Source organism: Talpa europaea, assembly GCF_964194135.1.
Source record: "Talpa europaea genome assembly, chromosome: 14".
Lineage (NCBI taxonomy): Eukaryota > Metazoa > Chordata > Mammalia > Eulipotyphla > Talpidae > Talpa > Talpa europaea.
In genome coordinates this window covers 24,283,110-24,310,457 of record NC_140082.1, presented here as the reverse complement: position 1 = coordinate 24,310,457, position 27,348 = coordinate 24,283,110, and the positions used below count along the sequence as shown (strand labels likewise).

At 37.6% G+C, this 27,348-nt stretch overlaps 1 protein-coding gene across 3 annotated transcripts in view; it reads right to left on the bottom strand.

Moving 5' to 3' along the window:
• The window catches only part of NEBL (nebulette), a gene marked incomplete at both ends in the record, with an annotated part of 303,643 nt that overhangs the window by 1,649 nt on the left and 274,646 nt on the right, over positions 1 to 27,348 (bottom strand). Inside the window, 8 exons of one of the 3 annotated variants that reach the window (XM_084254156.1) lie at positions 63 to 169; positions 15,193 to 15,342; positions 16,714 to 16,806; positions 19,550 to 19,721; positions 20,641 to 20,745; positions 21,943 to 22,035; positions 23,620 to 23,712; positions 24,974 to 25,066. In XM_084254156.1, coding sequence (XP_084110282.1) covers positions 63 to 169; positions 15,193 to 15,342; positions 16,714 to 16,806; positions 19,550 to 19,721; positions 20,641 to 20,745; positions 21,943 to 22,035; positions 23,620 to 23,712; positions 24,974 to 25,066 — 906 coding nt within the window. The remainder of the gene's footprint in view (positions 1 to 62; positions 170 to 15,192; positions 15,343 to 16,713; positions 16,807 to 19,549; positions 19,722 to 20,640; positions 20,746 to 21,942; positions 22,036 to 23,619; positions 23,713 to 24,973; positions 25,067 to 27,348) is intronic. The other 2 variants (XM_084254157.1, XM_084254158.1) reach the window with 2 other exon arrangements.

Genomic DNA, 27,348 nt, shown 5'->3' with positions numbered 1-27,348 from the left:
TTTATATTTTGGAGCTCACATGGATGTCCAGAAAAGAAGAGCTACTTCAAGTAGACACTTACTAGGTTTGGTGAATGCTGCATTGACCTCATGGATGACAGGCTGGTCTGGTGCATATAACCATAGCCTTGGGAGTGACTTTGCTGGTAAGCTCCAGGAAGAACAGGCGCTGCACATTAAATACACACAAAGACTTCACAGTGAGTTTCAAAATACCCTCCCCAAGTCCTCATGTGACTTCATGCTCTGCCAGAATCTTCTGGAATAAAATGCTGTTTCCAGTGTCATGTGAATTTTGTTTGTGATATTATAAGCAATCTCTCTAGATTAGTATAAATTTCAGTAATTAGGGACATATTCAGGGAATCAGTTAAACATGCAATTAAAATACATAAGAAATATTTGTTTCTTTAATATTGCAGATGCTATGTTAAAAAGACACACACACAAAACAAAATCCCTTAATAAAATCATTTATATGTGGACATGTAATCCTCTGAAACATTTTCAAAAATCAGAGTAAGAAATTTAGAGACACTTCATGAGATTATCAAACCAATGACAGAGTATAAATGTTTCTACCAGATTTGTCAAGTAACAGGAGGCTCTAATATTTCAAGACTTAAAGCTGAATGTTACCTTTTCACACTCTGAAACACAGCGTATGTCAAGCAGCTCATAAGTCTACACCCTTACAAGAAACCCTTATTCAGAATGTGTTAAATCTCCATTTTATTTTGACTATGGCTTAAGAAAACATATTTCAGCTGAATATGTTACAAAAGCCTGAGAAACAAAATGTCTTAAAGAATCTCTTAAACATTACCTTCCTATGTTAAAGACAAATAGTATCTCAACAGTATTCACCCAGTTTGTGTTGTTCTCATCAGGAGGCAGGGTCTGTGGGAAATAGTCAGGTCAGGAGGACAGAGCCCTCAGAATGGGACTAGTGTCCTTCCATCTTAGGAGACATAAGGAAAAAATAGCAATCTGGAGAACTGACCCTGCTGGTACTCTGATCTGAGACTTCCAGAACTGTGAGAAATAAATTTCTGTCCTTTAGAAATCACCCAGATTATGACATTCTGAGACAGCAGTTGAAACAAGCTGAAATACCACATTGACGGTTGCCAGCATTTATGGAGACAAGTGTTTAAACCCTTAACTCAAAAAGCAACTGGGTATTATGGGCAGAAATTTGAGTCAAGAGAAAGCTCACTGAAGGAATTCAGAAGTTAACATGTTTCACTCCTGTAAGGCAAGCATCCCGAGGTGCCAAGGGGGAGCAGACTAATGGAAGTCCACCCCACATCCCTGGGTGGCAAAGCAGAACAGGACCTACTCACCCACCTGAGGAACAACATTCAGTGCAAGCAAAATTATCTTTGAAAACCTAAGACTTATCTCCAAGCCAATGCTAGGTTCCTAATGATTTTTCCATGTAGACTCCCATATCATCTTTCATTTTTCATTCTTAGATAAATTTAATTACCACAAGGTACTGCAAATCTTTTCAAGAAAACGTGAGGGCCTCCCCTGGTAGCGCAGGCGATTGAGCGCAGCGCTGTGAAGTTGTCCGCAGCCTCTGCAGTAGGACTTCTATCCCGGCTGGCCAGCGAGATTCCCAAATGGCGCAGCAGACCTCTCCTGTCTCGCCCGCTGCTCCCCTCAGCAGTGTACTTCAGTCAGTCTGCCTGTTCTGTTTCCCACTCTGTCTCTGGTGAGTCCTCTGACCCTCCTACACCTCTGGCTGTACCCTGGTTCTCGTATGCATGAATAAAAAAAATCTTTTTAAAAAGAAAAAGAAAATGGGATACAAAATAAGGTATTTAAGCACCTCAGCATGGGCTCCTATGAAAATCAATGGGGGAAGAAGTAGCAAATGGTTCTGCTTCCCAAGGAATACAAAATAACGCGTATAATTTTGAATAATATAAGTGAAAGGCTGACAACTACGGGACCAACTTAGTTTGCTCAGAACTCACTCAGTACAGAAAGACTCAAGAACCCCTTCATTTCAGGTGAGCTGGCACAGTCAGTTCTCCTACTTGTTTGTTTTTTGTTTTTGTTTTTGTTTTTCAGTTCTCCTACTTGTGAGCTAAACTAGCATGTCATATGCATTAACTGACAAATTCCCATTTTATAAATAGAAACTCTGAAGGTCAGTATGATTCGTTCACTTGGTGAAAAATTCCAGAGCTAGAGAGGAGCCAGGATTTAAAAACCAATAATCAAGGCCGAAATTCTTAACTATCCCTTGTAAAAAATGAGCATGAAGTAATCACAAAAGAGTGTTAAGATTAATCTCCCAATAACCATGCGAATTCAGAAATGTGAAAGAACACATGATCTGCAGAGCAAGGAAGCTTCTAGAAGCAATGAGGACTTGACCTGGCCTTCGAGAGAGCAGCAGTTCACCCGTCATTCCTGCTGTGGGGCAGACAGGATGAGAGGGAGGGGAAAGCAAAAGAAAAGAGGGTTTAGGGGCATGTGTAAGTCAGGTATGTTAGATTCACAAAGGTTACTCTATTTGCCATTGACTTTTTTGCGGTGGACTTTGAGGTATAAACCCCACAGGAAGTTTATGTGACTATGGTTGATGAGAAGCTAGAACATGTCTGGAAGAAATTACAATGAGAATAATTCATTCACTTTTGGAAAAGTAAATACAAATCACAGACCATAGTATCCCTTCTGAAGCAAAGGCTTTCAGATTTCTTTGAAAGGTCATTTTGACATATGAGTGTATGTATGTGTGTGTTGTTTAATTTCTTCCCCCCATTGCCAATAGTATCCTACTGTATGAAGGACAAATGTTATTCAATAACTTTATCCCATATGAATAATTTCAAGACTGTGTTCAAATCACATCTTCTAATATTATTTCAACCACTTTTCCATTCAGCAGTAAAAAGCTGTCCATAATGAGGCCATCTAATGCTTTTCAAAATCATTCTGTGAACATCCCCTGAAAAATGTCCTGCCCCCAGGACAACATCAGCATAAGGACAAACTCAGCCTGAAGATTATGTAACCATTTTCTTCCTTAAATTCAAATAACAGGCTTACAATGTTGCATTAGTCAAATATAAGCTGAATATTTAAATATCCCTGATTACCTGCTAACTGCAAAAGAAAGATAATTTAGATGTACTGTTTAGATCTATGTACACACATTACATTCAACCATTCATTTACACACTTTGTTTAGTTGTCTCAAGTAAAAATTTCTAAAATATTGTTTTGAGGCTCTATAATTCCTAAATATTGGGGAAAAGGCAGAAAATTATGTATAGTTTAAATTACCTGACAGCTAAACTTAGTCTTGAAGACCCCAAAATGCAGCACATTTGAAATCAGCGCTTTCAAAGCTGTTATTTTCCTAAGAAAAAATAGGTCTGTGAATGTTCTCTGACAGAACAGAGCTAAGACATAATATGGTGTGAATGGAATTGCAGGGCTTTCAATTTAAGACTATCTGCCATTTTGCTTCAAATTATTCTAGTCAATTTACTCCTTCGTTAGATATGAATTTCAACTTGAGTATCTTTTTCTCAGAGTTGTTTCTAATTTTTAGCTATTTAAGCCAGAATAAATGCCCCAATTTGTAACTGTAACTCAAACCACAAGACTGTCACTGAGGAAAAAAGAGAATTTCTGCCCCAAATTACAGCTCTTAATAATATTCTCAAAGCACAAAATCTACAGTGTGGTAAGGCACAGAGATACACACCGTCACCCAAAACAAAACAAAAAAGAAAATAAAGAAATATACACCATGGAGATTATCTATCTACCTATCTGCAGTTTCATGACAAGTAACTACATAATTTGAGGCAGTTCTTTGATAATATGAAAGCAATCAGGGACTTAGGAATAGCAGGTAGACAGGGGTGCTGTTTCCATTTAGGTAAACCATGTCACCGAGACTAGCTTTTGGACACAAATTATGCCATGACTGAAAAGTCAGTTGACAGCAAATTCTGATTTCCTCAGTGGCTACAACTGCCAATATGGTGTAAATCAAACTTACATAGGAAGATTCATTTTGCAAGAACAATGAAAGAAATTCTCATTAAACCTTTGCAGCAGAGGGCACAGGTGGTTGAGCGCAGCTCTGTGAAGCTCTGTCCACAGCGTCTGCACCACAGGTTCAATTCCCGGCCGGCCAGGCAGATTCCTACATGGCGTGGCAGACCTCTCCTGCCCCGCCCACTGCTCCCCTCAGCAGTGTATTTCTTCATCAGTCTGCCTGTTCTGTTCCCCACTCTGTCTCTGGTGAATCCTCTCACCCTTCCACACATCCGGCCTGCACCCCAGCTCTTGTATAAATAAATCTTTAAAAATAATCACAATAAACCTTTACAGCAGAAATTCTTCAAATACTCACTGGATAGATATATGTATTTTAAGGACTTAAAACTGGCTACACATTTCTGTTTTTCCTTGCACTAATCAATTCAAATATTGACTCTTAGGAAACATCATTAATGCAGAAGGAGTTCCCAAATATAGTTTTACCTTAGACACTCCTATTGACAAGCCACACTAATTATATCTGTAGACATATCTGAGTATTGATTACATTTTGGAATGAGCTGGTATATTTCTTTCAACTGATGGCCACAGATGAAAACTGTCTCAATGTGTACCTGACATGATTTGAAGACAGAGAAATGTGAGGGATGAGTATAAAGGATAGTGTGGACTCCCAAAGCCCAAGCTCTAAGTTTAAGAGTATCTGTGGCTACAGCATTGTGAAGCTGCAGCCTCTGCAGCACTTCGATCCCCCTGCTGGCCAGGGAGCCATCCACATGGCCCAGCAGACCTCTCCTATCTCACCGCTGCTCCCCTCAGCAGTGTATTTCAGTAGATCTGCCTGTTCTGCTCTCCACTCTGTCTCTGGTGAATCCTCTCACTCCCTGCACCTCTGGCCTGTACCCCAGTTCTTGTATGCATAAATAAATAAATCTTTAAAAAAAAGAGTATATGTGGCTAGAGAAGTATGAAGAATTACAGTCAGGTAGGGAGGTGAACAATAGGTCACTGTGAAGAAAGGCACACACTTATAGGTACAATTAGACAGGATCTACAGAAGAGCTTGACAGAAAGAGCAATAAACACAAGGTCAGATATACGGTACAAGATAAAGATCTAGAACCAGAAGGTTTGAAAAATGTGGCATGAGCCGGTGCGGAATATTGGGGTGAAGGCACACGGGAAAGATTCAGCAATAAGAATCAGGGAATCTAGTCACAGATAAAAGTAGTACATGACAATGAGCCTGGGAAATAGGAGATAATGAACAAAATGCAGAAACTCAATATACATCTCCAGCTGTATCAGCCCATGGAAATTTTAAGTAATTCCTGTTAAGTCAGGATCCAACCCCCATGACCTCTAGCCCGAGGCTTGGGGAGGAAGGATGTGGGGCACCTGGATAAAATAGGAAGTTGGGGAAATAGGAAAGCAGGGAAATTTGTGACTACAAAGATAACATTATGACTTACTGTTTTATGTATGACAGTAAATATGTATGGATACCCCCTCTATTATCAACTTGGACATCAAGTTTAATTCATAGAAACCAAAAACTACTGTTTTCATTTTCATTGCTAATGTTCAACAACATGAAACCCTAGCAAACCTATTCCCTTTTACGTATGCATGCCACTTTACAATTAATAAAGTTCTTACAAAGTTTTCTTATTTGGTGCATAGGCTATAGCCATATTTATATCTTACTGACGATCAAAACTTCTCTCAGTCAACTCAACTTTACAGGAAATATATTTTTAATGTTTTATTATTTGCTACTTTAAGTGTCAGCTGTTTCTCCTTCATACACATATGGAACCCTTTGATTTAATTTTGGCAAATCAATAAAAGACACATGTGCCTTGTGGGACAAGTGCTATTCATTAGTATTTGATCCTTTTCCCTAACTTCACTCTCAGGAAACTGATGCTGCTGCCTTCATCCTAAGCCTATGATATGAGGAATATGAGTTTGTCTAAAGACTTCAAGTTCCATCAAAACCCTAAACCTTTTCTTGGGGGATAGCAAGAGAATGACTAAAAGTTCCTAACAATTTGCAATATGTGTTTTTTACAGATTAGATATACTAGTGAGATGCCTAAATATCATCATGTCACATTCTACTAATTGGATTTTTCATTATAAAGGAATCACTAATTCTCCTGAAGATTAGTTTCACAACCGAGATTTAGTATTTCAATCATAAAGTCTTCAAATCTTCCTAAATGTGAATGAAGACATTGAAACATCACTTTTAACAGATATTAGCAAACTTCTGGAATTTGGTTTGGAAATAATACTCAAATATCGTAAGGAAATAAAACAACTGAGATTCTCTTATCGAATGTGTTTACAAAAGTCAGGCTAGGAAGGATTTGGATTTTTTTTTCAGGCTGTTTTGGAAGTTGCCAATCAGTAATCAGAAAACTGAAGTAGTGTGAAAATAGAAATACTGAAATGTTTATTTTAAATGAAGGCAAAGGGTACAAAATCAGAAGTATATTTTCTAGTAGGCTGTTTTGGTTATCCAATTTTAAAACTGCAAGTGACTAAAAACCAATAATCCTGAACCTGGAGCAAATTGCTATCTATAAATTACAAAATACAACTCCTCAGTGGGAAAAGAAAGTCACCAAAAAATTAATGCAAATACCATGCAAAAGATTGTGACATTATGGATATTATTTATATTAAAGAGTTTGAAACACTACTGGTTGGATATATATCCATCATTTTCAAAATATGTTAATAATGTATTTTTATACTGTGCCTGTGTTTATTATTTCTGTCTTAATTGAATGGCAAACTCCTTAGGAATTTGGTGTATTCTTCACTGAGTTTATGAAAATGGTGTTCTTGCATATGTTTCCTTTTGTTCTACATTTATTCACTGTGTACTCTGGGTCCTGTGCTGGGTAATAGGAAGAAAGCAAACCACACGTTGTCTGCCTCCACCAAGTTCACTGATTTAATGATCCAACAATAAACTAGAATACACTGAAATAGAGACACGGAAGGTATGAATTTCAGCACCTGCTGGACACTCTACTTCATTGAGTCCTTACTAAGAACAGATGTCATTAGTAAGGTAAAACACTGAGATGAAAAGTACTTATATGAGAACAGAAGGGTTAGTGTAGAAATAATTTAACTGATTTCTTCGTAATGAAAGGTCATTAGCCGATGCAGGCTTTGGATAAACATAGGTTACAAGGTTACATTCCAGTAATATATTTACCTTACTGCTTTCAAAAATAACTTTAATAAGGATTATTATTGCACTGTTACACTCAAATTAAATTAACTCTAATTAGACTAATAAATTGAAGTCTAATGCCAGGTTTTAGTGATTTAACATGTGCAGCAAAGCTGCATCTTTGTATTTCAGTTCAAACTTTAATTTGGATATATTTATGTATTCAGTATTTTTTTGAGAGTGTACTATAATGCATGTACTGCTCTATATATGCCAGTTAGAGAAAGGAGAATAAAGCAAGCAGAAAGATTCTGTTCTAAAGAGTACATTCCAGAAGAGCTACAGACACTATACAAATAAATAATGCAAAATGAAATGTCAGGTAGTAAAAAAGAGTTATGAATATAATACCTAGAAGTGGAATTGCTGGATTATATCAAAACTTTATTTTTAATTGTTGAGGAATCTCTATACTGCTTTCCAGACCAGCAACACCATTCTATATTCTCGCCAACTGTGTGTAAGGATTTAGAGTTCTCTGCATCCTCACAAACACTTGTGTGGTTTTTTTTTTTAATAATAACCATACCAATGTAGGCAAAGTGATATCTCATTGTGATTTTGATCTTAATTTTCCTAATATTAAACAGATATCTGAGGCCCCTTGTTCTTGCATCACTGTTCAAAATAGCTATGATACAGAAACAATCCAAATAACTATGAACAAATGAATAAAGAAAATGTGATATGGTACCTCTAAAGAAAATGTGATATTATATGGAATAATATCCAAAGGACTATCATTCAGCCTTTTAAAAGAAAGATATCCTACCACTTGTGATAACAAAGATGAACCTACAGGATATTATGTTAAGAGAAAGAGCCAGTCACAGGACAAACACTGCAAGATTCTACTTACACGAAGCATCTAAAACAATCAAACTCATAAAACAGAGTAGCGTGATGGTTGCCAGGGGCTGGGAGGAAGGGAAAATAGGGAATTGTTGCTCAATGGGTATAAAGTTTCAGTTATATAAGACGGATAATTTCTAGAGACCTGCTGCCTGTTTGACAATCCCAAAGAAATAGGATGGTGAGTCTCTCAGACACAATGGAAGTAGTAAGAAGAGGCTGGACTGGGGACAGAGATAGGTTGAAAATAGAGCCAACAGGCATAGAGATGAATCTGGTGAGAAGTATGAGGAAGAGCAGTGATAAGGATGATACCATGGTTTTTGCCCAAGTATTAGGGTGAATGATCATGTCATCAGCTGAGATGGTTAATAAGATTTTGGCTCCAGACCTAAGGCTTGATACGCCCATTAAATATTCAGTGGTTGACTCTTTCGCCTGGAGTCTGCTTTGGTTTTGGTGTTTCCACTGTTCTACATAAATGACAAAATCAACAATGAGAGAAGATGTGATATTTGATGTGAAAATCCTGTGCTGTCTCTACACCATTAGTTCCCCTACAGGACAATTACGAAGTTCTTCTGATCACTGGATGCTCAAGGGGTTAATTCTCTTCATAGAACCTAAATCATCCAATGCAGACCAGATTCTTCAGACAAACTCCCACAGTGGATTTAACCACTGATTCAATTAACTATCAGTCTCAGAAACTGGTCCTCAAAATAGTGTTTAAATCTCCTATAGAGTGGAGGACACTTAAATTGCTAAAAATGGAGTTACCATATGACCCAGCAATTCCACTCCTAGGAATCCTACCCAAGGAAACAAAACTCCTATGTTTAGTGCATCTGCACTCGTATGTTTAGTGCAGCCTTATTTATAATAGCTAAGATATGGCAACAACCTAAATGCCCAGAAATAGATGACTGGATCAAGAAGTGCTATATAAACACAATGGAACACTACTGAGCAATCAAAAAAAAAAAAAACTTGATTCTTTTGCAGCACTTGTGTCATTGCAACAACACGGATGGAGCTGGAAGGGATTATACTCAGTGAAATAAATCAGAAGGAATTCTATTCAATTAAATCCTGTCTCTGAAGAAACTGTGACTCAGCTCTGCCCACACTGATTCTGGTCTTTTTCTTCAGTTTATTTCCTAGACACAGTCCCTGAGCTCAAGATGACCCAGAACACACAAAGTTTCCAATGCTCCCTGTAGGCTACTTATATGCCTAAAGTCTTCTCTCCATCTCACTAATTCTAGCCCTATGTACAGATCTTCCTTGACTTATGTTATGGGTTATATTATGGGTTATGTCCCCGTAAAGTATTATAAATTGAAAATATTGCAAGCTAAAATGTGCTTTTAATATTCCTAACTCACTGAATATCATAGCCCAGTCTAACCTACTTCAAACATGCTCAGAAAACTTAATTAGTCTACAGTTAGGCAAAAATCATCTAATGCAAGCCCTATTTTATAATTAAGTGCTGAAGAGCTCAGATAATTTATTGAATGTTATAATGAAAGTGAAAAATAAACTGCCCTCATTCAGATTAGAAGTGCAGTTTCTATTGAATGTATACCATTTTTCACATCATTATAAAGTCAAAAATTATCCAAGTAGAACCATCATAAGTTGGGGACTGTCTCAAGACCCAATCATAATATCTTCCTGAGAAAAAATGGGCTTGTGCATCTGGTTCACCCACCAAACATGAGTTCTTTGACAACAATAACTATGTCTTTTATATTTGTGTTCCCAGCATCTCACACATATGACAGAGACTAAACTTGGTGAGTAAACAGATGCAGTTATCAATGTCTGTCTATAAAACATCAGGGTAAGTAAATCCCTTCTTGGTGTGCTGTCCTCTTATTCACTATATGTACTAAGTGGTGCAAGTATACTAAAGCATGTCTTAGGACCTAACCTCTTTTAAGGACATATCACATGGGATGAAAGGCTACAAGCACAGCTCTGGTGGGGCTGTCACAGAATTCAGAAACTTGCTTTCTGTCACTTAAGAAAAGACTAGGTCTTCGCAATGTGATTCTTATACCAGAAAAAAAAAAAAAAGGGAAAAGTTCACAAGGTTGAGGCATTGCAATGTCTATGTGGAAAAGTACATCTGCTTTCCCTTCCCCATCACATTCCCATATTTAGATGCTTCAGAGGAAAGCAGAAACACATAAAATACCTGAAGCAAAACTAAGCACAAGTTCAAACTCAGGAGGGTAAATACTGGTTACAAAGACATAAAAATACTAGCAATATGAACACTGTACATTAAGGAAAACCAAGGACATACAAATGTAGCAGAGGCAAATTCATGTTGCAGACCCACGCTAACTAAAGACAAACACAAAGATCAAAGAAAACCTTGAAGTGAAATAAGCAGAAACCATCAGGATTATTTCTACTAAAGGAAATGTGTGTCAAACAAAAATAAGTTAACCTAATCTAATACCAAAAAGCAATAAAGATCATTTCAAATAATACTATTCAAGAATCAAAACAAAATTAGATGAACCTCTTTTATTCAATCAAAGTAACACAGTAGAAATGTAAAATGAAAAACCCTTTGGTAACTTAATATCCTGGAAAGTAGACTGAAAAGCAAAGAAAGCCCAAAATAATCACATAAGAAAATGAAAATATTCCGCAATCAAAGCAAGATGGGAAAATATCGTGAGACACATAACTAAAACAATGATAAAAACTTAAAGAAGGCTTGTATGTTAATGTTCATGAAAACCAAATGTGAATGATGGAAACATTTGCCTCAAGGAAATGAGCTGATTGTTTAACCCTTTGTCCTAACAATGAGAACTTCCTCTGGCTCTGAAGCAGGTCCCTAAAACTATGACTCGCATAACTGACCAGGCATTTCATTCACAAAGTAAAACAGATCTCCTTAAAACAGAACACATTCTCGTATGCAGAAGGAAGAAAGGGGAAAGAGTTTAAATGTAAGTCTCCTGGGCTAGCAAATGTAAAACATCTTAGAAAGTTCTTGTCCTACTTTCTTCCTGTCCAGGCGTAAAATCCAGACCATGAAGTAAGAGCACTCGGGTGAGGTCCAGCGTTGTGTTCCCCACAGAACACAGCTGCCACCCGCAGCACCTCAACAGCAGGGAGACACCCACTGCAAAAGGCCTCCCCTCAGGTGCAAAACACATCATCACACAAAATTGTGATTAAAACTTAAGAATCTCAACAAAATCTGAAAGGGCAAAAAAAGCCATTTTAAATACATTTTCTTTATTCTTTGTCTTGCCACTAACAAATATTGTTTTAAAATTCTTTTCAATTTCTACAATAGTATTAAAGCAAATGCATATGATTAATCCTTACTGCTAAAGACACTAAAGGTTTTCATCAAACAGCTGTCACCACCATGAAAGCTTCCTCCTTTTACAGAGTCAATCAGCACCTCCCTACCAGCGCCCAACATCAGACACATTTCAAAGAGGACCCTAAATTTCAAAGCAACCAAGAAGTCATGGATGCTACTCTTTCTTTTCCCCACCAGAAAAAAGAAAAAAAAAATGCTGGGGATGTTTCCACTTTTGGTTATTTTTCAGCTATGCTTTAATGTCACTGAAACATATCAAAACAAAAATGGAAGAATTTCCTTGAAAGCCTCCCACAATAGAATTTCACTTCTTTTTAAATGTATACTTACATACATTTATATATGTGGTTTTAGCTTTTAAAATATTAATTTGCCCATTGCATTCAGTCATCAAATATTTGCTGGGTGTTTATTCTAAGAGCTGGAGATAGAGTAGTAAACAAATCAGCCAATCTCCCTGTTCTGGTAGGGCTTCTGTTCTAGCAAAGCAGAGACAGACAAGCAAATAAACAAATATATATTTCAGGTGGAATCAACTGCTACAAGAGAAAAGAAAGGAGTGAAAGGGAAAGAACAGCACAGGCAGGGGTCTGTTTTATGTAGAAAGGGTCTCTTATAAAGTGACATCTGAGCAAAAACACAGGAATAGGCAAGCAAATACCAAGGAAAGAGTGGGTTGAAAGGGACAGTGTTCCAAGAAGGAGGGACAGTAAGTGCAAAGGCCCGGGGGCACTTTCATGCAAGGTTTGAGTAAAGCAGAGAGACCAATAAGGTGTGATTAAACCAGGGGATGGAGAGAGCCAGGACAGATCTTCACTGCCAGGTCCAATGAAAGCTTTGTCAGCAGTGGTGAGGACTTGGGTTATAGTCAGAGTGAAATGAAAGCAGAAGAGAATGACATGATACAATTAATGTATGTTTCAGTCATATATTCTAGCTGATGAGTAGAAAGCAGCCCTGGGCAGAGATCTGGTGGCATGGGGTGGCAAGAGCAGAAGCAGGAAACCAGTCAGGCCCCTGTGATGACCCAAGGGGCAGGCAGCAGCAGGTGACACAGTAGTGAGGGCAGCGTGGGCTCAAGCAGCCAGATTCTTCCTGGTAAAGCTTTGGGATTTGCTAATTGTTGGATGTGGCATGTGAGTAAAAGACAAGAAGAGCTGAGGATGACTCCAAATAATTTGACTTCAGTACCTGGAAAGTTGCAGTGACCACTTAGTACAGGGAAGCCAAAAAAAGTCACAGAATTTTAGGAAGAAGGTGAGGAGTGGACGCCGGTTTTGAACATACTAGGTTTGATATGTCACTAACCATTTAAATAAAGAAACAAAGTGCCAACTGGTAGAAATATGCTTTTTCTTCAATTAAAATAAATGAAATCAAGAGTATAATCCCATGTATCCTGAAATCTTTTCAAATTAACTCAGATATGTTATGGGTATACCATCACTTGTGTTTATGTTATAACCACTGGTACCCCTTTCAATGTCTGTTCCCAAGTAGGAAATGTCACTAAAGACAGAGCATCTTGGTCTCTTAACAGGTGACTGAGGCAGAAGTTTATAAATGCCACCATGTGTTACTTTTAGTCAAATTCTAGTACAAATGCAATATTTATGTATATCTTCTTTCAATGGAGACATTTTTCTCACTCCATTTGGCACAGTGTAGGGTCCTCTTGCTAGAAATAATTAGAAAAAAAGGACTGGTGGTTTGAGAAGAGAAAGAAGAGATAAACCAACAGCAAATGCAGCCCTGGAGTAGAGAACAGAATCTGAGACAGGTGAACCTAGACTTATCCGCTGAAACCTCTCTCTCTACAGACTCATCTGGGACCTACATCACCACAGACAATGACTTCCATGTTCATCTTCAGAGCAGGCTTCTCCTCTGAACTCTAGCTGCCTAACACCTCCATGTAAATGTCTCACTGGCATGCCATTGCAGTGTTCTATTCTCTCTAGCAGAAAGATTTTTCTCCCACACATTCTCCCAAGTCCCCTTGATCTAGTTAAGTTTCAGTTACCATTGCCATGTCAGCACAAATCTTCTTCCCCATGGGAGGTTTCCTTCATCTCAAGGTCAAATGGAATCCCCGTTTTGTATCTTCTGGCCCCCATGACCTGCCCTCGTAGAACTTACTCTTTTCATAACTGTATATTGCTTAGGCAAGTATCTGCTTAATACCAGGGTCCCCCACCAGACTCTGAGCCCCTTAGAGCAGACACATGTCTCTTATTTGCTGCCTTATGCATTTCCAGATCCCAACTCTTGGCTGGTGTACAAAGAGCATTCAATAAACATTTGGTGAATAAAGAATGGATATCAGTGTGGGCAGAAATGAAGTAAAAGGGGCACTGGTGAAGCAAAGACACTGCTTTTGGGGGAGATGTCAACTCCAGTATGCTGAGGAGAGCAAATTAAGAAAGGTTAGACAAAAATATGTTCTTGCATTTGCTTTGGGTTTTATTTCTCTTGTCAAATGTCAACATTATTCTACACTTCCAGAACCACAGAAAACACTGAGGGGACAAATCAATAATCCTAGGTTCAAAAACAAAAAAAAATTCAAGAGGTTACTGAGCCCTTTGTTAGAGACCCAGAGAAAAGATCTCTCCTGTGTATCTTATCTATTGAATATGAGCGTGCAAAACTAGTTCACAAATGTTTCATTAGAATCATAAAGGAGACGCTTCACATCTTTCCACCAAGCCCAATCAGTTTGAATGTATAATTTAAGATGTATAGCGTATAACTGATTTTTTTCCTCGGGTTTCAATTTAATGACTACAAAAAACAATGCAAAATTACAAAAGCTTTCATAATTCCATCAGATCTTCAATCACATTTCTTTTTTTTCTTGTGGCGTTTAAGTTGGTTGACATCAAAATGCCTGTATTAGGGATTTCAGCACTCTGACTTTTGTGGCTAAAAAGGAAATTCAATATTTCTTTTGTTCTTATATGCCCCATCCTCTCCCCTGCCTACTGCATTAAAACGTAGCTGCAATGAGTAAGGCCACATCTTCATCTTAATCTTTAGTTATAGCTTTATCTGCAGGATTTCTTTGACATCCAAACAACTTCAACTAAAAGTTCAAGATCTAATCCACCAACTTGGATACAGAAAATAGAAGGCAGAAGAAAAGGATGGTATGTAAAATATAGAGATTATGAACAACCAACAGTATCTTCTATTTTAAAAAAAAATCTCATATCCCAAGCATCATACCCAATTCCTTTTTTTGCTAGCTCTAACTCTGTCTGCAGTTGTATATCAATACCTACATATACACAAATTCACAGAAACCTCTTAGTGACTCACATATAACTGTAAGATTGATTGTCCTTAATGGAAATCAGATATAAACTTGGCAGAATTCAAGTTTCCACCACAGCTCTGTATATATCCATCACACACAACCCCTGTGAAACAGACTCACATAGTAGGTCCCAAGACATTTTTGTCATTAAAGATCCATTTGCAGTGAAAAGAGTGAAGACAGGGAAAACAAACATGCAAATTAGTAATTTAAAAAAAAATAAGGACTTAACTTTGTAAACATAATCAAAAATTTTCAAAAAGCTCTAGAATGTATGTGCAAAGTGAAGATTATGTTAAAGACATGCTTGTGACATATTTTTAAAAATGGATTAATTTTCTTTGAGTGGTAAATGTTTGATACCTCCTTCATCAGAGGGTCTTGTCACCTCACTGCAGCATGAAAAGCTAGGGTAAGTCTCGGATAGTTCCGACTTGTCATCGCCCAGCCCTGTACCAAAAGTACTGCTGGAATGAGATCGAGATCGGTGTCTCCTATATTGACTCGCCTTTTCTATAGTGGAGGGAAAATATTCATAAATGACTCAAGCAGTTCCTTATTATTCAATTATAATCAATAAACTCAGCGATTATAAGTTCTAATCACCTACTCCAAATTTCTGCATACATTGTATCGGCTACATAAATGATTTAAATACCATTTTTCCTTAGTTTTTATCTACTTAAAGGAAAAATGGGGAATGGGATATTGACAAAATCTAAGAAAACACTGGCAAACTAAGAATTTCCATCAAGCATAATGTCTGTAATAAATAATTGCTTTCAAGCATCACCAAGCGTACAATATATGTTGCCTTTTCTTTGCTTTTAGAAAATTAGATGACACAGTTTAGCTTATGATGTGGATCAAATTGACTATAGAAGTATTACAATTCCTACCTTGCCTTGAGCATTTAATTTTATTAATATCAACAATTAAATCCAGAGTAGAAATCAGGGGGCAGAACAAGACCTAGATGATATATCTACTAACATTGTTTTAAAAACTGTATAACTTGGGCTTTCCCGGTGGTGCAGTGGGTTGAGCACAGTGCTGTGAAGCTTTCTGCAGCCTCTGCAATGCCGGTTCAATTCCTGGCCAGCCAGGGAGATTCCCACATGGCACAGCAGACCTATTCTGTGCTCCCCTCAGCAGTGCTTTTGGTCCATCTGCCTGTTCTGCTCCCTGTTCTGTCTCTGGTGAATCCTCTCACCCTCCTGCGCCTCTGCCCTATACCCCAGCTCTTGTATAAATAAATAAATCTTTAAAAAAAAAGTTTAAAAAAATTGTATAACTCTCCAAGTTCAAATTTTGTTGAACATGGCCTGAAAGTCTGAAATGTCCAAACCAATCAGTTTTTGCCTTTAATTATAAGCAGTTTAAGTTAAAAGTCAAATAAACATCCTACATTGCATTTTATAAAAAACTCAAGGATTAAGATCTATTTTAAGATTTTATGACGCTATATAGAAAATGTGCCCTTTGTTTTAAGATATTTCTTTAAATCTACCTTTAAAATGTTATAACAGTATTTTTCATAAAACAAATCTCAAAGGTTTAGTGCACTCCAAAGAATTCTATCTGTAAGCTCAGAAAACCTTTAAATCATAGTCACTAATGAAAAGCATAAGCAAGCATGGTCTATATAACTTTTTAAATGAACCTAGAACAACCAAGGGAGAATATATTCAAAAACCCTTTTGCAAATTTTGTTTTCATAAATGATGAATGGTATATTAAAACAGCATAGCACTTTTTTGGGTTTTGAATCAACTTTAAAATTTACATTACACAGTTGGCACAATTTGCCTCTACTGTTCAGAGTAGCTTCACTTTCATGACAAAAGCATGTAAATGGAGAGAAACTCAAAATGTAAGCAGTACCAGAGAGCATATGGAGACTTCTGGACTGAATATTGTCTTCCAGGGGATCAATGTCGAAGATGGAACCAGGGTCTGTGCGCCAAACTTTGAGGTCTTTTTAACAAAAGGAAGAAATGAACAAATCAAGAATGAATTTTAAAAAATGTCAGCACCAAAGAGAGTCCAACAAGTGTCTGAAAAGGGGTGGATATAAAAAGCAAATATGTAATAAGCAAACCCACTGTGTTGCAGACCAGAGAAGGAAGGAATATTCAGGTCACAAGGATCTGTTTAGAAAACGTTGCCATCAAATGTAAGTCGCTTAGTTTATTCTTCATTGACCGTCCAAGTACAGCCTGTGAGTCAGCTCCCAACACATGCACATCACACAGCTCTAAGCAGCTGCCCCCCCACCCCCATGCCCAGAGCGCCTGTTTTGCTCCAGCTGAAATCAGTAAAATGTTTGATTAAAACTCCTGATGAAAGACATGTAAGTGATTCATTCATAGGAAGTGACTGAGAGGTGTTTTGCCTAAGAAAACATAACAAATAAACAAAGTGTCTCTCCCTGTAACAGAGACAAATGAAAATGTAGGCAAGTGGTAAGTCCCCTTTTCATTCTGAGGGGGCAAGTGCAAGCCAACCCACGTAAGATACATGGATTAGAAAAGTGCCATAAGGCACTGGCACAGAAGCAAGGGTGGGAAAATGAATGCGGAGCAGCTTCCTCGTCTCAGTAGAGCCCAGCCTCCTTTTTCCTGCTGGGTCAGTAATCAGACTGCAAGCCAACTTGTACTCCTATTTTAGTTGGAGGCAAAATAAATCTAATTAGTAACTTCCAGGTTTACCAGTCTCGACAACAAAGGGTTATCCGGTCCTAAAATAACCTGTGCTGTTTTGGACCAACTACAGGAAAATAAAAACCTACTTATGGATGTGCAGCTGAAATGGATCTTGAGGGTAAATTATTACAGCAGGTCCACAAATAATGTTATTTTATCCAATGTTATTTTATTATAATATTGATGAGAAAAAGAGAGTCCCAGCCAACACTGAACAAAACATTATTTCAGTTCTTGCTTTGGTTATGCAGAATTTTGCTTAAAGTTGCAGTTTCCATGAATCTATGGACAACAATAAATAAGGACTTACTGTAATAGTAAACTGGAACTGGACATTTGCTTTTTCATTAATATTATTTAGTGCTTACTGTATGCCAGGCACTATTTTCTGCTATAACACAACTCATTTAAGTTTCATAACATATTAAAGTAGGTAATACTATCTAGATTTTATAGATGAGGAAGCTGAGGCAGAGACTGAATTATCTTGACCAAGGTTATACAACTAATAAACAACAACAAAAATAAAAGCAGCACAATTGACTTAGCCCTAATTACTGGGAAAATCTCAACCCATATTTCTATGCCTGGCACAGAACTTTTACATTTGTTGAATATACTCCATTTTGTGGATTTATAGGCAAGTGCTTGATGGAAAGGTTCCCTTAATCAGAAAAATAAAATGACTTCTGAATTATCCAGTAAATGGATAAATTAGAGCTAAATATCTTAGGTTCTCAAAATATTCATGATTTCTATCTCAAAGGTAATGAGTACTGAATTCTTAGAGGTCAAAATTTAAAGAATCTCACAGTTTCTGGCAGGAAATTCATCTGCCTCCAGTTGGGGGACCCAGAGGTAGGCTGTACAGAAGCATTTCCACCTCATGAGATGAATTAGACCTTCTCTAAGAGAGATATAAAGTAATGAAACTTGGTAGTTCTGTGTTACTTTCAATGAAAGCATCACAACTTATCCATCCAACTTAATGTGATCCTTTTAAGCAATCAGCGTGGGAAGATCAGAGAAGCTATCAATTGCCCACAGATACATTTAGAATTCCACTTCAAAAAATACTTCCAGATACCCTTTAGTAATAATCCAAGTAATTCAGTGGCCTCACTTCAGTACAGTACTGTTAATTTAAACTAAGATATCACCTGTCAAATATATACTTTCTTCATCCAACTTACCTCTCAATGGCCTTTCACTAGTCTCCCCTGCCCCCAAACGATACCTCACCTGAGAAGAAGAAGGTAACCTGACAGGACAGAGATGCATGTCACAAGATTACCAAAATTACTACTGATTTCGCTACATAAATTGAGAAGCTCAATTTGGAAGAAGGGGTGACAGACACTGAAAAAATAGAAACTTTCCTTCCAGTCTCACCTTGGACTTCAGGATGGTCTTGAACTCTCAGCCACCTTTCAACGCTGCATTCCTAAGATTTCCCCTGACTGACAACACAGAACAGATGGCAGGAAGGGAAAATTCCTTCCTCTCATACTTCTGGGACTTTCAGGTAGCTCTCAATTATCCCAGGTCAGAAACAATATTAGAAAATACATAAGCTATTCATCGGAATCTGGTATGTCCACTTGTGGTTAGGACCTAAATGCTGCTATTTCTGGCATTTCTGACCCCCAGGAAGATGATGCCTGCAGTTCAGTACAGTGATCAGGTACACAAGCTAAAGGAAAACAAAATAATTGTTTAACCATTGCTTTCATCCCTGTCTAATGTTTGGATTACTTCTTTCTTTAACAAGCAAGGGCATTCTTAAGATAAGAACATTATGAAAGAGAAAGAATGTTCAAAAACAGAAAGGATCTACAATGATACCTAGTGAAGGTCATGAATCCATTAATCCAGTTCAACAAGGTTCACATGGTAACACCTGCCTGTGGCCCATTTTCCACACAAGAGGACAACAGTGAGTAAGGAGGCTAACTCTAAATCTAAGGCAGTTTGATTTCAGACGATGCAGACCTGCAGAGAAGCACCGAGCTTACCGACAATGATCCCAGGTCTCCTGTCCATCTCCACGATATGAGGATGGACACCTTTGTAGGCAGCGTCACTGACAACTTGGGTGTTCTTCCGCACTCGCTCTGTCACTGGGTCATCCACGACAGGAGTAAAGCCCCTTCCCTTTGTCTTTTCAAAATCTTCATGATATTTTACCTGAAACAAAGGGAAAAACAATATTAACTCAAATTGAAATGTCCTGACTTTGATAAAGTGGTGGCTTTCACTGAACCACCTGCATCGAGATTATTTGCTATGTATGTGTGCTTTCCAATTATTCTCAAAATCAACTTCCTAGCATCAGAAATAACGAGATCATTTCACAATGTTTTTCATCAGATGGTTAGCAATTCTTTTAAATTATATAGAACACTGTACATCAGTAAGATGGTTTAAAAATTGTATTTTTTAATCCTGGTTACTTCCCAAATGTACAAATTTAGCCATATATTAATTTCCTATCTCTTAAACTTTAGTATGCAATCAAATGATAAGCTATTTCCACACAATTATTTAAAAAAAGTAGTAATTAAAATTAGATTTGAAAGTTACAACTAATTATAGGTACATAACTTTTTGTATATTATTACAAAAACACATCTACTTTAAAGCATACATTTTACAACTGCTTACATTGGATTACAGTGATGGATGTTCAACTCTATCAATTATTATAGAAATCATTAAATTGTATAATTTTAATGGGCGTACTTTATAGTTTATAATGACATCTCATGAAACTGTTTTTAAAACACCTTTTTTAAATATTCTTTGCAACATGCAAACACACCAAATTCCATATAAAATTAATTGGAAAATTCCAGGCAAATGTCTTTCACAAGATGCATTTATAATAGTCGCGTTAGAAATAAAAACACACCCCAAAAATCACTGAGAAAAATTATTTTATTAGACTAAGTATTTCTATTACATTACAACTGGCCCTATCAGATGAGCAGGTCCGCATTTCCATGCTTTGTTAGTCATCCGGATTAATGGTGATCTAAGCCATGGGTACACTCAGTGGTGCCATTCCTTAGTATAGTTTAGTCATGAGGAGCTGCTTGTACCCTACCATTGAAATATGATTTTGTGCTTCTTTGACACATCTCAGACCAGGTGTATCTAAAATCATACTTGGTCTACCCTTCATCTGCTTATGGTCCTGGGTATATTTTACCTGCAAAGCAAACAGCAGACATACTTATAAGACAATTATAATAAAAAAATACTTTTTCAAGCTTCCCAAAAATATTCTGAATTACTTCCTATGTAGGTAGTTCAGTGGTTTATTTTGTTTTAGGAACATAGCCTAAAATTTTACTCTCAAAGACTATAACAAAAATGATCTAAACTTCTTTACAACTGAAAACAAATGCATGAGTAGCCAAAGCCACTAACAACTAACAACGTAGTCAGTAAAAGTGATTATCATACTTAAAGTCAGCAAAGACGATCCAAAGTTAATGAACCTAAATTTACTTAAAGTCAGCAAAGATGATCCAAAATTAATGAACCTAAATTTACTTTCCTGTTCCTAGACTGCCCTATTTTCCACCATAGAGTTGTTGAAGAGTGTACACCAAACTTCCCTCTACTTCCTTTTATTTCACTTTCACAAAGGATAGAAATAATGAAGAACAAATCTAGTTTTCCTCTAAGCAGCCACAGCTTAAAGGTAATTTATGTTGATACAGTCAGCATCTTTGGACAGAAATGCCACTAGAGAGCTATAAATTATAAACCTAAATGCTGATCCCCAGGCATAGAGCCCCTCTTGACAGCTGATCATCATAACACTGCAATTTGTGAAGCTGATTATGTATCAGTTTAGGACACCAATTATTGCAGACCCGAGGGCATATGTGCCCGATACTCAGAGAAGCACACGATCCAAATAAGACTGATAGGCACCACAGGACTTTAATGAGTAGCTGATTTCTATATTAAATGTATTTAAAGATTTTTTTCCCCTTTCTTTGGAGTAATGACTCATTCCTTATTTGGTTGTGCAAAGAGCATTTAGCAATCTGCATCCATAAAATTACAGTTACATAAATTATGCATCAAAGACTTTACCACTTTCAAAGACACTGGCTAAAATAACATGAATCTCTGTTTAAATGAATGTGATCTAGTTTAACACTAAACTTGACTGTAATTGTCACATCTGGAAATAGCAATAAAGGTTTGCAAGAAAATATAAATTTACAGTGGCAACTTTTAGAAGTCATCTGAAATAATGCATGTACTCATTGACTATATTATAAATGCTTCCTCAAAAACAGATTCTACTTTCCAAGATAAAAAAAGGGACTAATGTAAACAATAAAAGCCAAATCCTTAGAAATAGACCAAAATTAATAAAAACACTTGCCGAACTAATATTTTCTTGATTCTTCTTTACTCTCTCCATTTCAGGAGTTACACTTAAAGCTGTGGCTCTTCCCAATTGACTTTTATAACAAACCTATCATTTCAGAAAACAAAAGAGTACTGTGAGTCAATTCAACTAAATATGCATCTCACAGTATTTATTTTCAAGGACTAGCTAAAAAAAAATAAATTAATAAAAAGAGGTTGCTGTCAGAAACCTATCATAATTAAAAATTTTGCATCATAATCAATCTATTTTATTCCTCCCATACATGTGTTTATGGGTCTAAATCACTGCGAATGGCCTCAAATGCATGGACATACATCAAGAAAGCCGCAGTAAGCATTCCATCATAAAGAGGCATGATAAGCAATGTCTCCATCAATTATTTTTTTTCTTTGCTTTTTTTTTTTAAGATTTAGTTATCCATGCATACAAGAACTGGGGTACAGGCCAGACGGGCGGGAGGGTGAGAGGATTCACCAGAGACAGAGTGGGGAACAGAATAGGCAGACTGATGAAATACACTGCTGAGGGGAGCAGTGGGGAGACAGGAGAGGTCTGCCACGCCTTGTGGGTTTCTCCCCCGCCGGCCCAGCATCGAACCCTAGCTGCAGAGGCTGTGGACAGCTTCACAGCGCTGTGCTCAACCCTCTGCACCACCAGGGGAGGCCCTCCATCAATTATTTACAGGTACTCCTCTGGGTTTAGAAAGGTACTATCCTGTGGTGGTTTCTTTCAAATTAAATGCAGCAGAACTTTTGGAAGGATGTCTTTAAGTAGGTGACCATGGTCATCCATCAAAGGGCCAGCAGGCTTTCCACCCCTCCATTCCTCTTTCTCAATTACCACTTTCCTTTTTGAGAGTAATGGAGTCACATCAAGTGTGACTCTAAATATACCAGGAAGAGATGAGCACCCACATCTCCAAATGACAGTTTTAAGAAAAGTGCCAAACAATAACCTGCCTTTGCTTTATAATCTGGTTAAACGACTTTATAAAAGTTTGAAGAATAAACGATTTCTTTGAACTTAATAGATTTCCAAATTTCCTCTTCCAAAGAACCCAATCTATATGTTAATGACTTCAAAAAAGGCTTCTCTCAGTGAATGACATCCATGGATTACATAAACAGAAGAAAGCTAGAGCAGGCCAGGGGTTGTTGTCTAAGTGAAAACTGACAGCTCCTCTTCAAGTGCCTGTAACATGGGTCTGCCCTGTGTGACCTGCTCAGTTTGCAGACTTTATCATTTCTCCCTAGACATCATCCAAAAATAAAGTGACACTAGCTGGGACCTGGAGAGCAGGGTGAGGGGGACCAGAAAACAAGAACACATCCAGGTAGGAAAGATAATGGGAAAACTTATCTGTAGGGTCTAGACACCCAAAGCTACTCTCATGGCACTTGGGAGAACTACAGCAGCTGCAGCATGAAGATAAGGGACACATGATGACCTGCAGACAAAAGTCACACTGCTAGTCACCGAGAACTCTAGAGCAGGGAACGCCTGGCTGCACCCACCATACCTAAAACCCTGAAACCTTTCAAATACACTGGTAGTGAATTGAGAGCAGACTATCAACACAAGGCTGTGAAAAATCTGTAAACACAATCCCTTCCTTGACATATTGATAATACGTTTGCTATCACAAAAAGAAAGATGCTAAGATCACACATTGCTGATGTTCTTCTGATTTTCTTTAACTCTCTTTAGCTCTGGTGGATCAGAAATGGCTGTTGCCTGTTTCATCTCTCCTTTGTATTTTACCTGTGGAGGATAAATAAGGATTTTATAGTTAGCAGAATGGCTTCCACCCAAGTACCATAGAGCATGAGCCTCAAAATGAACCCTACCGTTTGACACATTTGTTTTCCATAGTACACATTAGTGAACTTTCTTGTTCACCTTTACACCTGGATTTTGTGTCATCTTACTTAGCAAGCACAAAGTGTTGGTTGTCCTTCTTAAAAATTACATTTTTATAAATGCTTTATTGTTCAATATCAAAACTGACTGGAGATTCTGTAAATAAAATAATGTAAATAAACTGCAGAAAGGTGAGAGTGAAGTCATTACAGAGAATTATAGTGAAGTCACTGTGGCTGGCTATATACTCTCTCTCTGACCCTGGGGCTTCACCTCCACAGAAGTTAGAGACCCCCTCACTTGTGCCACCTACTAAGAATATTATAAGGATAAAGCAGAATTTGGCCCAATTTTCTCTCCACCAGGGAGAACTCTTAAAGTCTTTCAAAAGACTTTATCTGTTTTACAAGAAGACTAGTGTTTATATTGGTAGAGATCAGAAAACAGAAAAAAAATAACTATTGGGAAGCATCTTTGACAGGAAGTTTTGAATTCTGGGAGGTATGGGTTCAAATCCCAACTATGCCCTTACAAACTCTGGGTATCTAACATGTCCTCTGACCTCCCCAAGTCTCAGTTTCCCACACCTAAGAACTGTGCCAACCTCATGAGGCTCACATAAAGTATTTCACACAGGGTCCATGTTAGAGATTAACAATCACAACTGTTAACTCTCATTGCTTTCTTAGCAATAGATTATTGAATGATTAAATAATGTTTTCCATTTTACTTATAAGGGCACCAGCCTCAAGATTCCTATTCCAAGAGATATTTTTTTTTTCTCAGATTAACACCAGATCCACTGTACTCCAGGCCCTCACTGGGATATATTTTCAAAGATTTGCCAACTAAAACTATGAGGTCCATGAGGATAGGAGCTGAGTCCTATCCATCTTTGTATGCCAGTGGCCAGAACAGTGCCTAGCACACTAGGGATGCTTAAAGAAGATTTCTGGAATAGACAAACATGGATAAATTATAGAAACACAGTCCCAAATTTTCCTGGACTCACATGAGAGAGCCAAAGTGCATGCCTTTCAATATGTGAATGTGCAAAGGAGCATCCACATATGGAGAGGGTTTAAAGCTTTTCAGAGAGTGTTGTGAAGAATGAAAGTAGGTAATGCTTGATAAAAATATAAGAGAAAGCAGAACAACTTGCCATGCTCAGCTGCTCCTGGTTCCGCCTCACTCTCTCTATCTCTGGTGTTGTGCTGACTGGGGTCGCCTTATACCTCTGCTCTTTATACTGGAGCTGGGAGACAAGGTGCAATACAGCAGGGTTACGGGAGGGACACATGTACCACAACACTGGGACAGATTAAAAGACATGTCACATACTACAGAGCATTCATTAGTTTTAAAATTCCTTATTGGATTTTATAGGAAAATATGCATTGCTGGTAGATGTAATCATCTTAGTGATCCCAGATTCTTAAGTTTTTGTTGCCCAAAGATTGTTTTGAATTTCACTTTTAGTGGTTATTCTTCAAGGAGTAGTATTTCTCGGTAGCCTCTCTGAGGTTATCTGATCAGTAGTAATATATGATCCCTTCCGTGAATTCATTTATTTCATAGCACTAAAGCAATATTTATCAAATTATCATTTTATATTGTAGAATAAGTCCATGGTTAAACTGGTAGACTTAATGTTATTTTACTGTTTTACTACAATTTTTAAAAAAGATTCTGCGCTCCTGCCATTAGATAAGAGAGTCCCAACAGCCTTATGCCTGCATCCTAGTGACAGACGGTCACTAAGAGGTACCTGAAACTCAAAGTCTCTTTCTGCACAAATCCCCAACACTAGAAGGCCTGCACTCTAACTGTCCTCATGGAAATTTTCCTGGCCTACTGTGCAGAGGGGCTTCTTTCTTAGCTGGGGGATCAGACCCTATCATTTGTGGACAAGTTTCCCAGCAATTCCACAACACCCCAGGACACAGATGAGCACCTAACACAGAGAAATGGGACAGCAAGATCATCAGATGAATCTGACAGATAAAAGTAAAACTACAGGTTAAAATTAATTATAAGGCATTCCTCAAGAACAGTATTACTGATTTTTTTGGAGTTTAAATTTAATGTTAAGGATTTGATTTTACAAGAATTCACAAGGCCCATGGGGCCCACAATAAAATGAACTTGAGATGCACACTCTCAACAGCCAATGTGCCAGTACAGAGAGGTCTGATCAACCTAGAAAATAAATGAGAAAGGGTGTCATCCCTTCTGCTGTGACTTCTCTCCTCTCCTTGATGTATGATTTACTACATGCCATGGTATATTGTTTGAGAGTTTAGGCAGATTCTTGTGATAGGAATAACAGTCCAAGTTAAAGGAAGGAGAGTTTCTGGGTAATGTCTATGAATGGCAAGATGCAAGAAAAGGTTATTTTGAGTAGAATTCAGAGGGGGAAAGTCTGTTGAACAACATTACCGATGTAGAGAAACTTCTGCAGTCCATCTCTAGTGCAAGTGAAGTTGGGGGCATAAATTTAACATGGAGACTTTCATGTCTTACATTTATCCACTCCCAAACATGCCAAGACCTTTACAGGCACTATCTCACTCAGCATCCTACTTCCTCCTTTATACATGAGAAAACTGAGTTTGCAGAGGCTGGCTTATGAGGGTTATACATCAAGGAAGGTCTGGAGCTGGGGTCAAACTAACAGTTCAGGGTTGATATTCTTCCCATTTAATCCAGTGTTAGTCAAATTCCACTATGGACACACCAGCTGCCATACGCCATATTATATCACCTGTGCTGTGACTTATAGTATTATTTTTTCATTAACTTCGTATTATTTTCATATAAAGATATTTTAAGGGGGTGATATGTCTCTATGATAAATTGAAAATACTGTTCTTTTCTAAAAAGATATACATTGAGACAAATTAATCATTAAGTCAAGGCCTGATCATCAATGGGCCTCTTAATATCCTCTTAAATACCATGCTAGTATGTTAACCATACTGAAGGACACTGGGGCTCCCGACTAACTTCTTATGACCTTGACCACCATCATCTCTTGTGACCTTTATTCATCACATTAAACCTGTCCCTTCTTGAACGGGCCTTGGATCCTACACATATTCAGACTGCTTAACCAGGAAAGGCACTTCCTCATGAAACCACCCCAAACCCTTTTGAAATCTTCAAGATCTAATTCACATGATATTCTTTCTCCAAGGATCTTTTCTCTCTAACACAGCCTTCCTGAATTTCTACAGCACTTTGCAAGAGGAATTTTTATTTATTATTAAATGAGATATTGAATGGAAGTTACACAAAAATCATGGTAAATGTTAGTTTTCCTTATAGCACTTAAACACTGCATAATTGTCTCGATGCCTGTTCCTTCTAGAGACCTTGAGAATATTTAGTCTCTAACCTTAGGGGATATATCACTCTTCTTTGAAGTCTCCCAGGAACAAGGACATAGTAGGTATTCAGTAACATTTTTCTTTGTGCACACACCAGCAATGGGCTAGTGTGGCATAAAGAGGTGTGAAATCTTCTCCATCTTTAAAG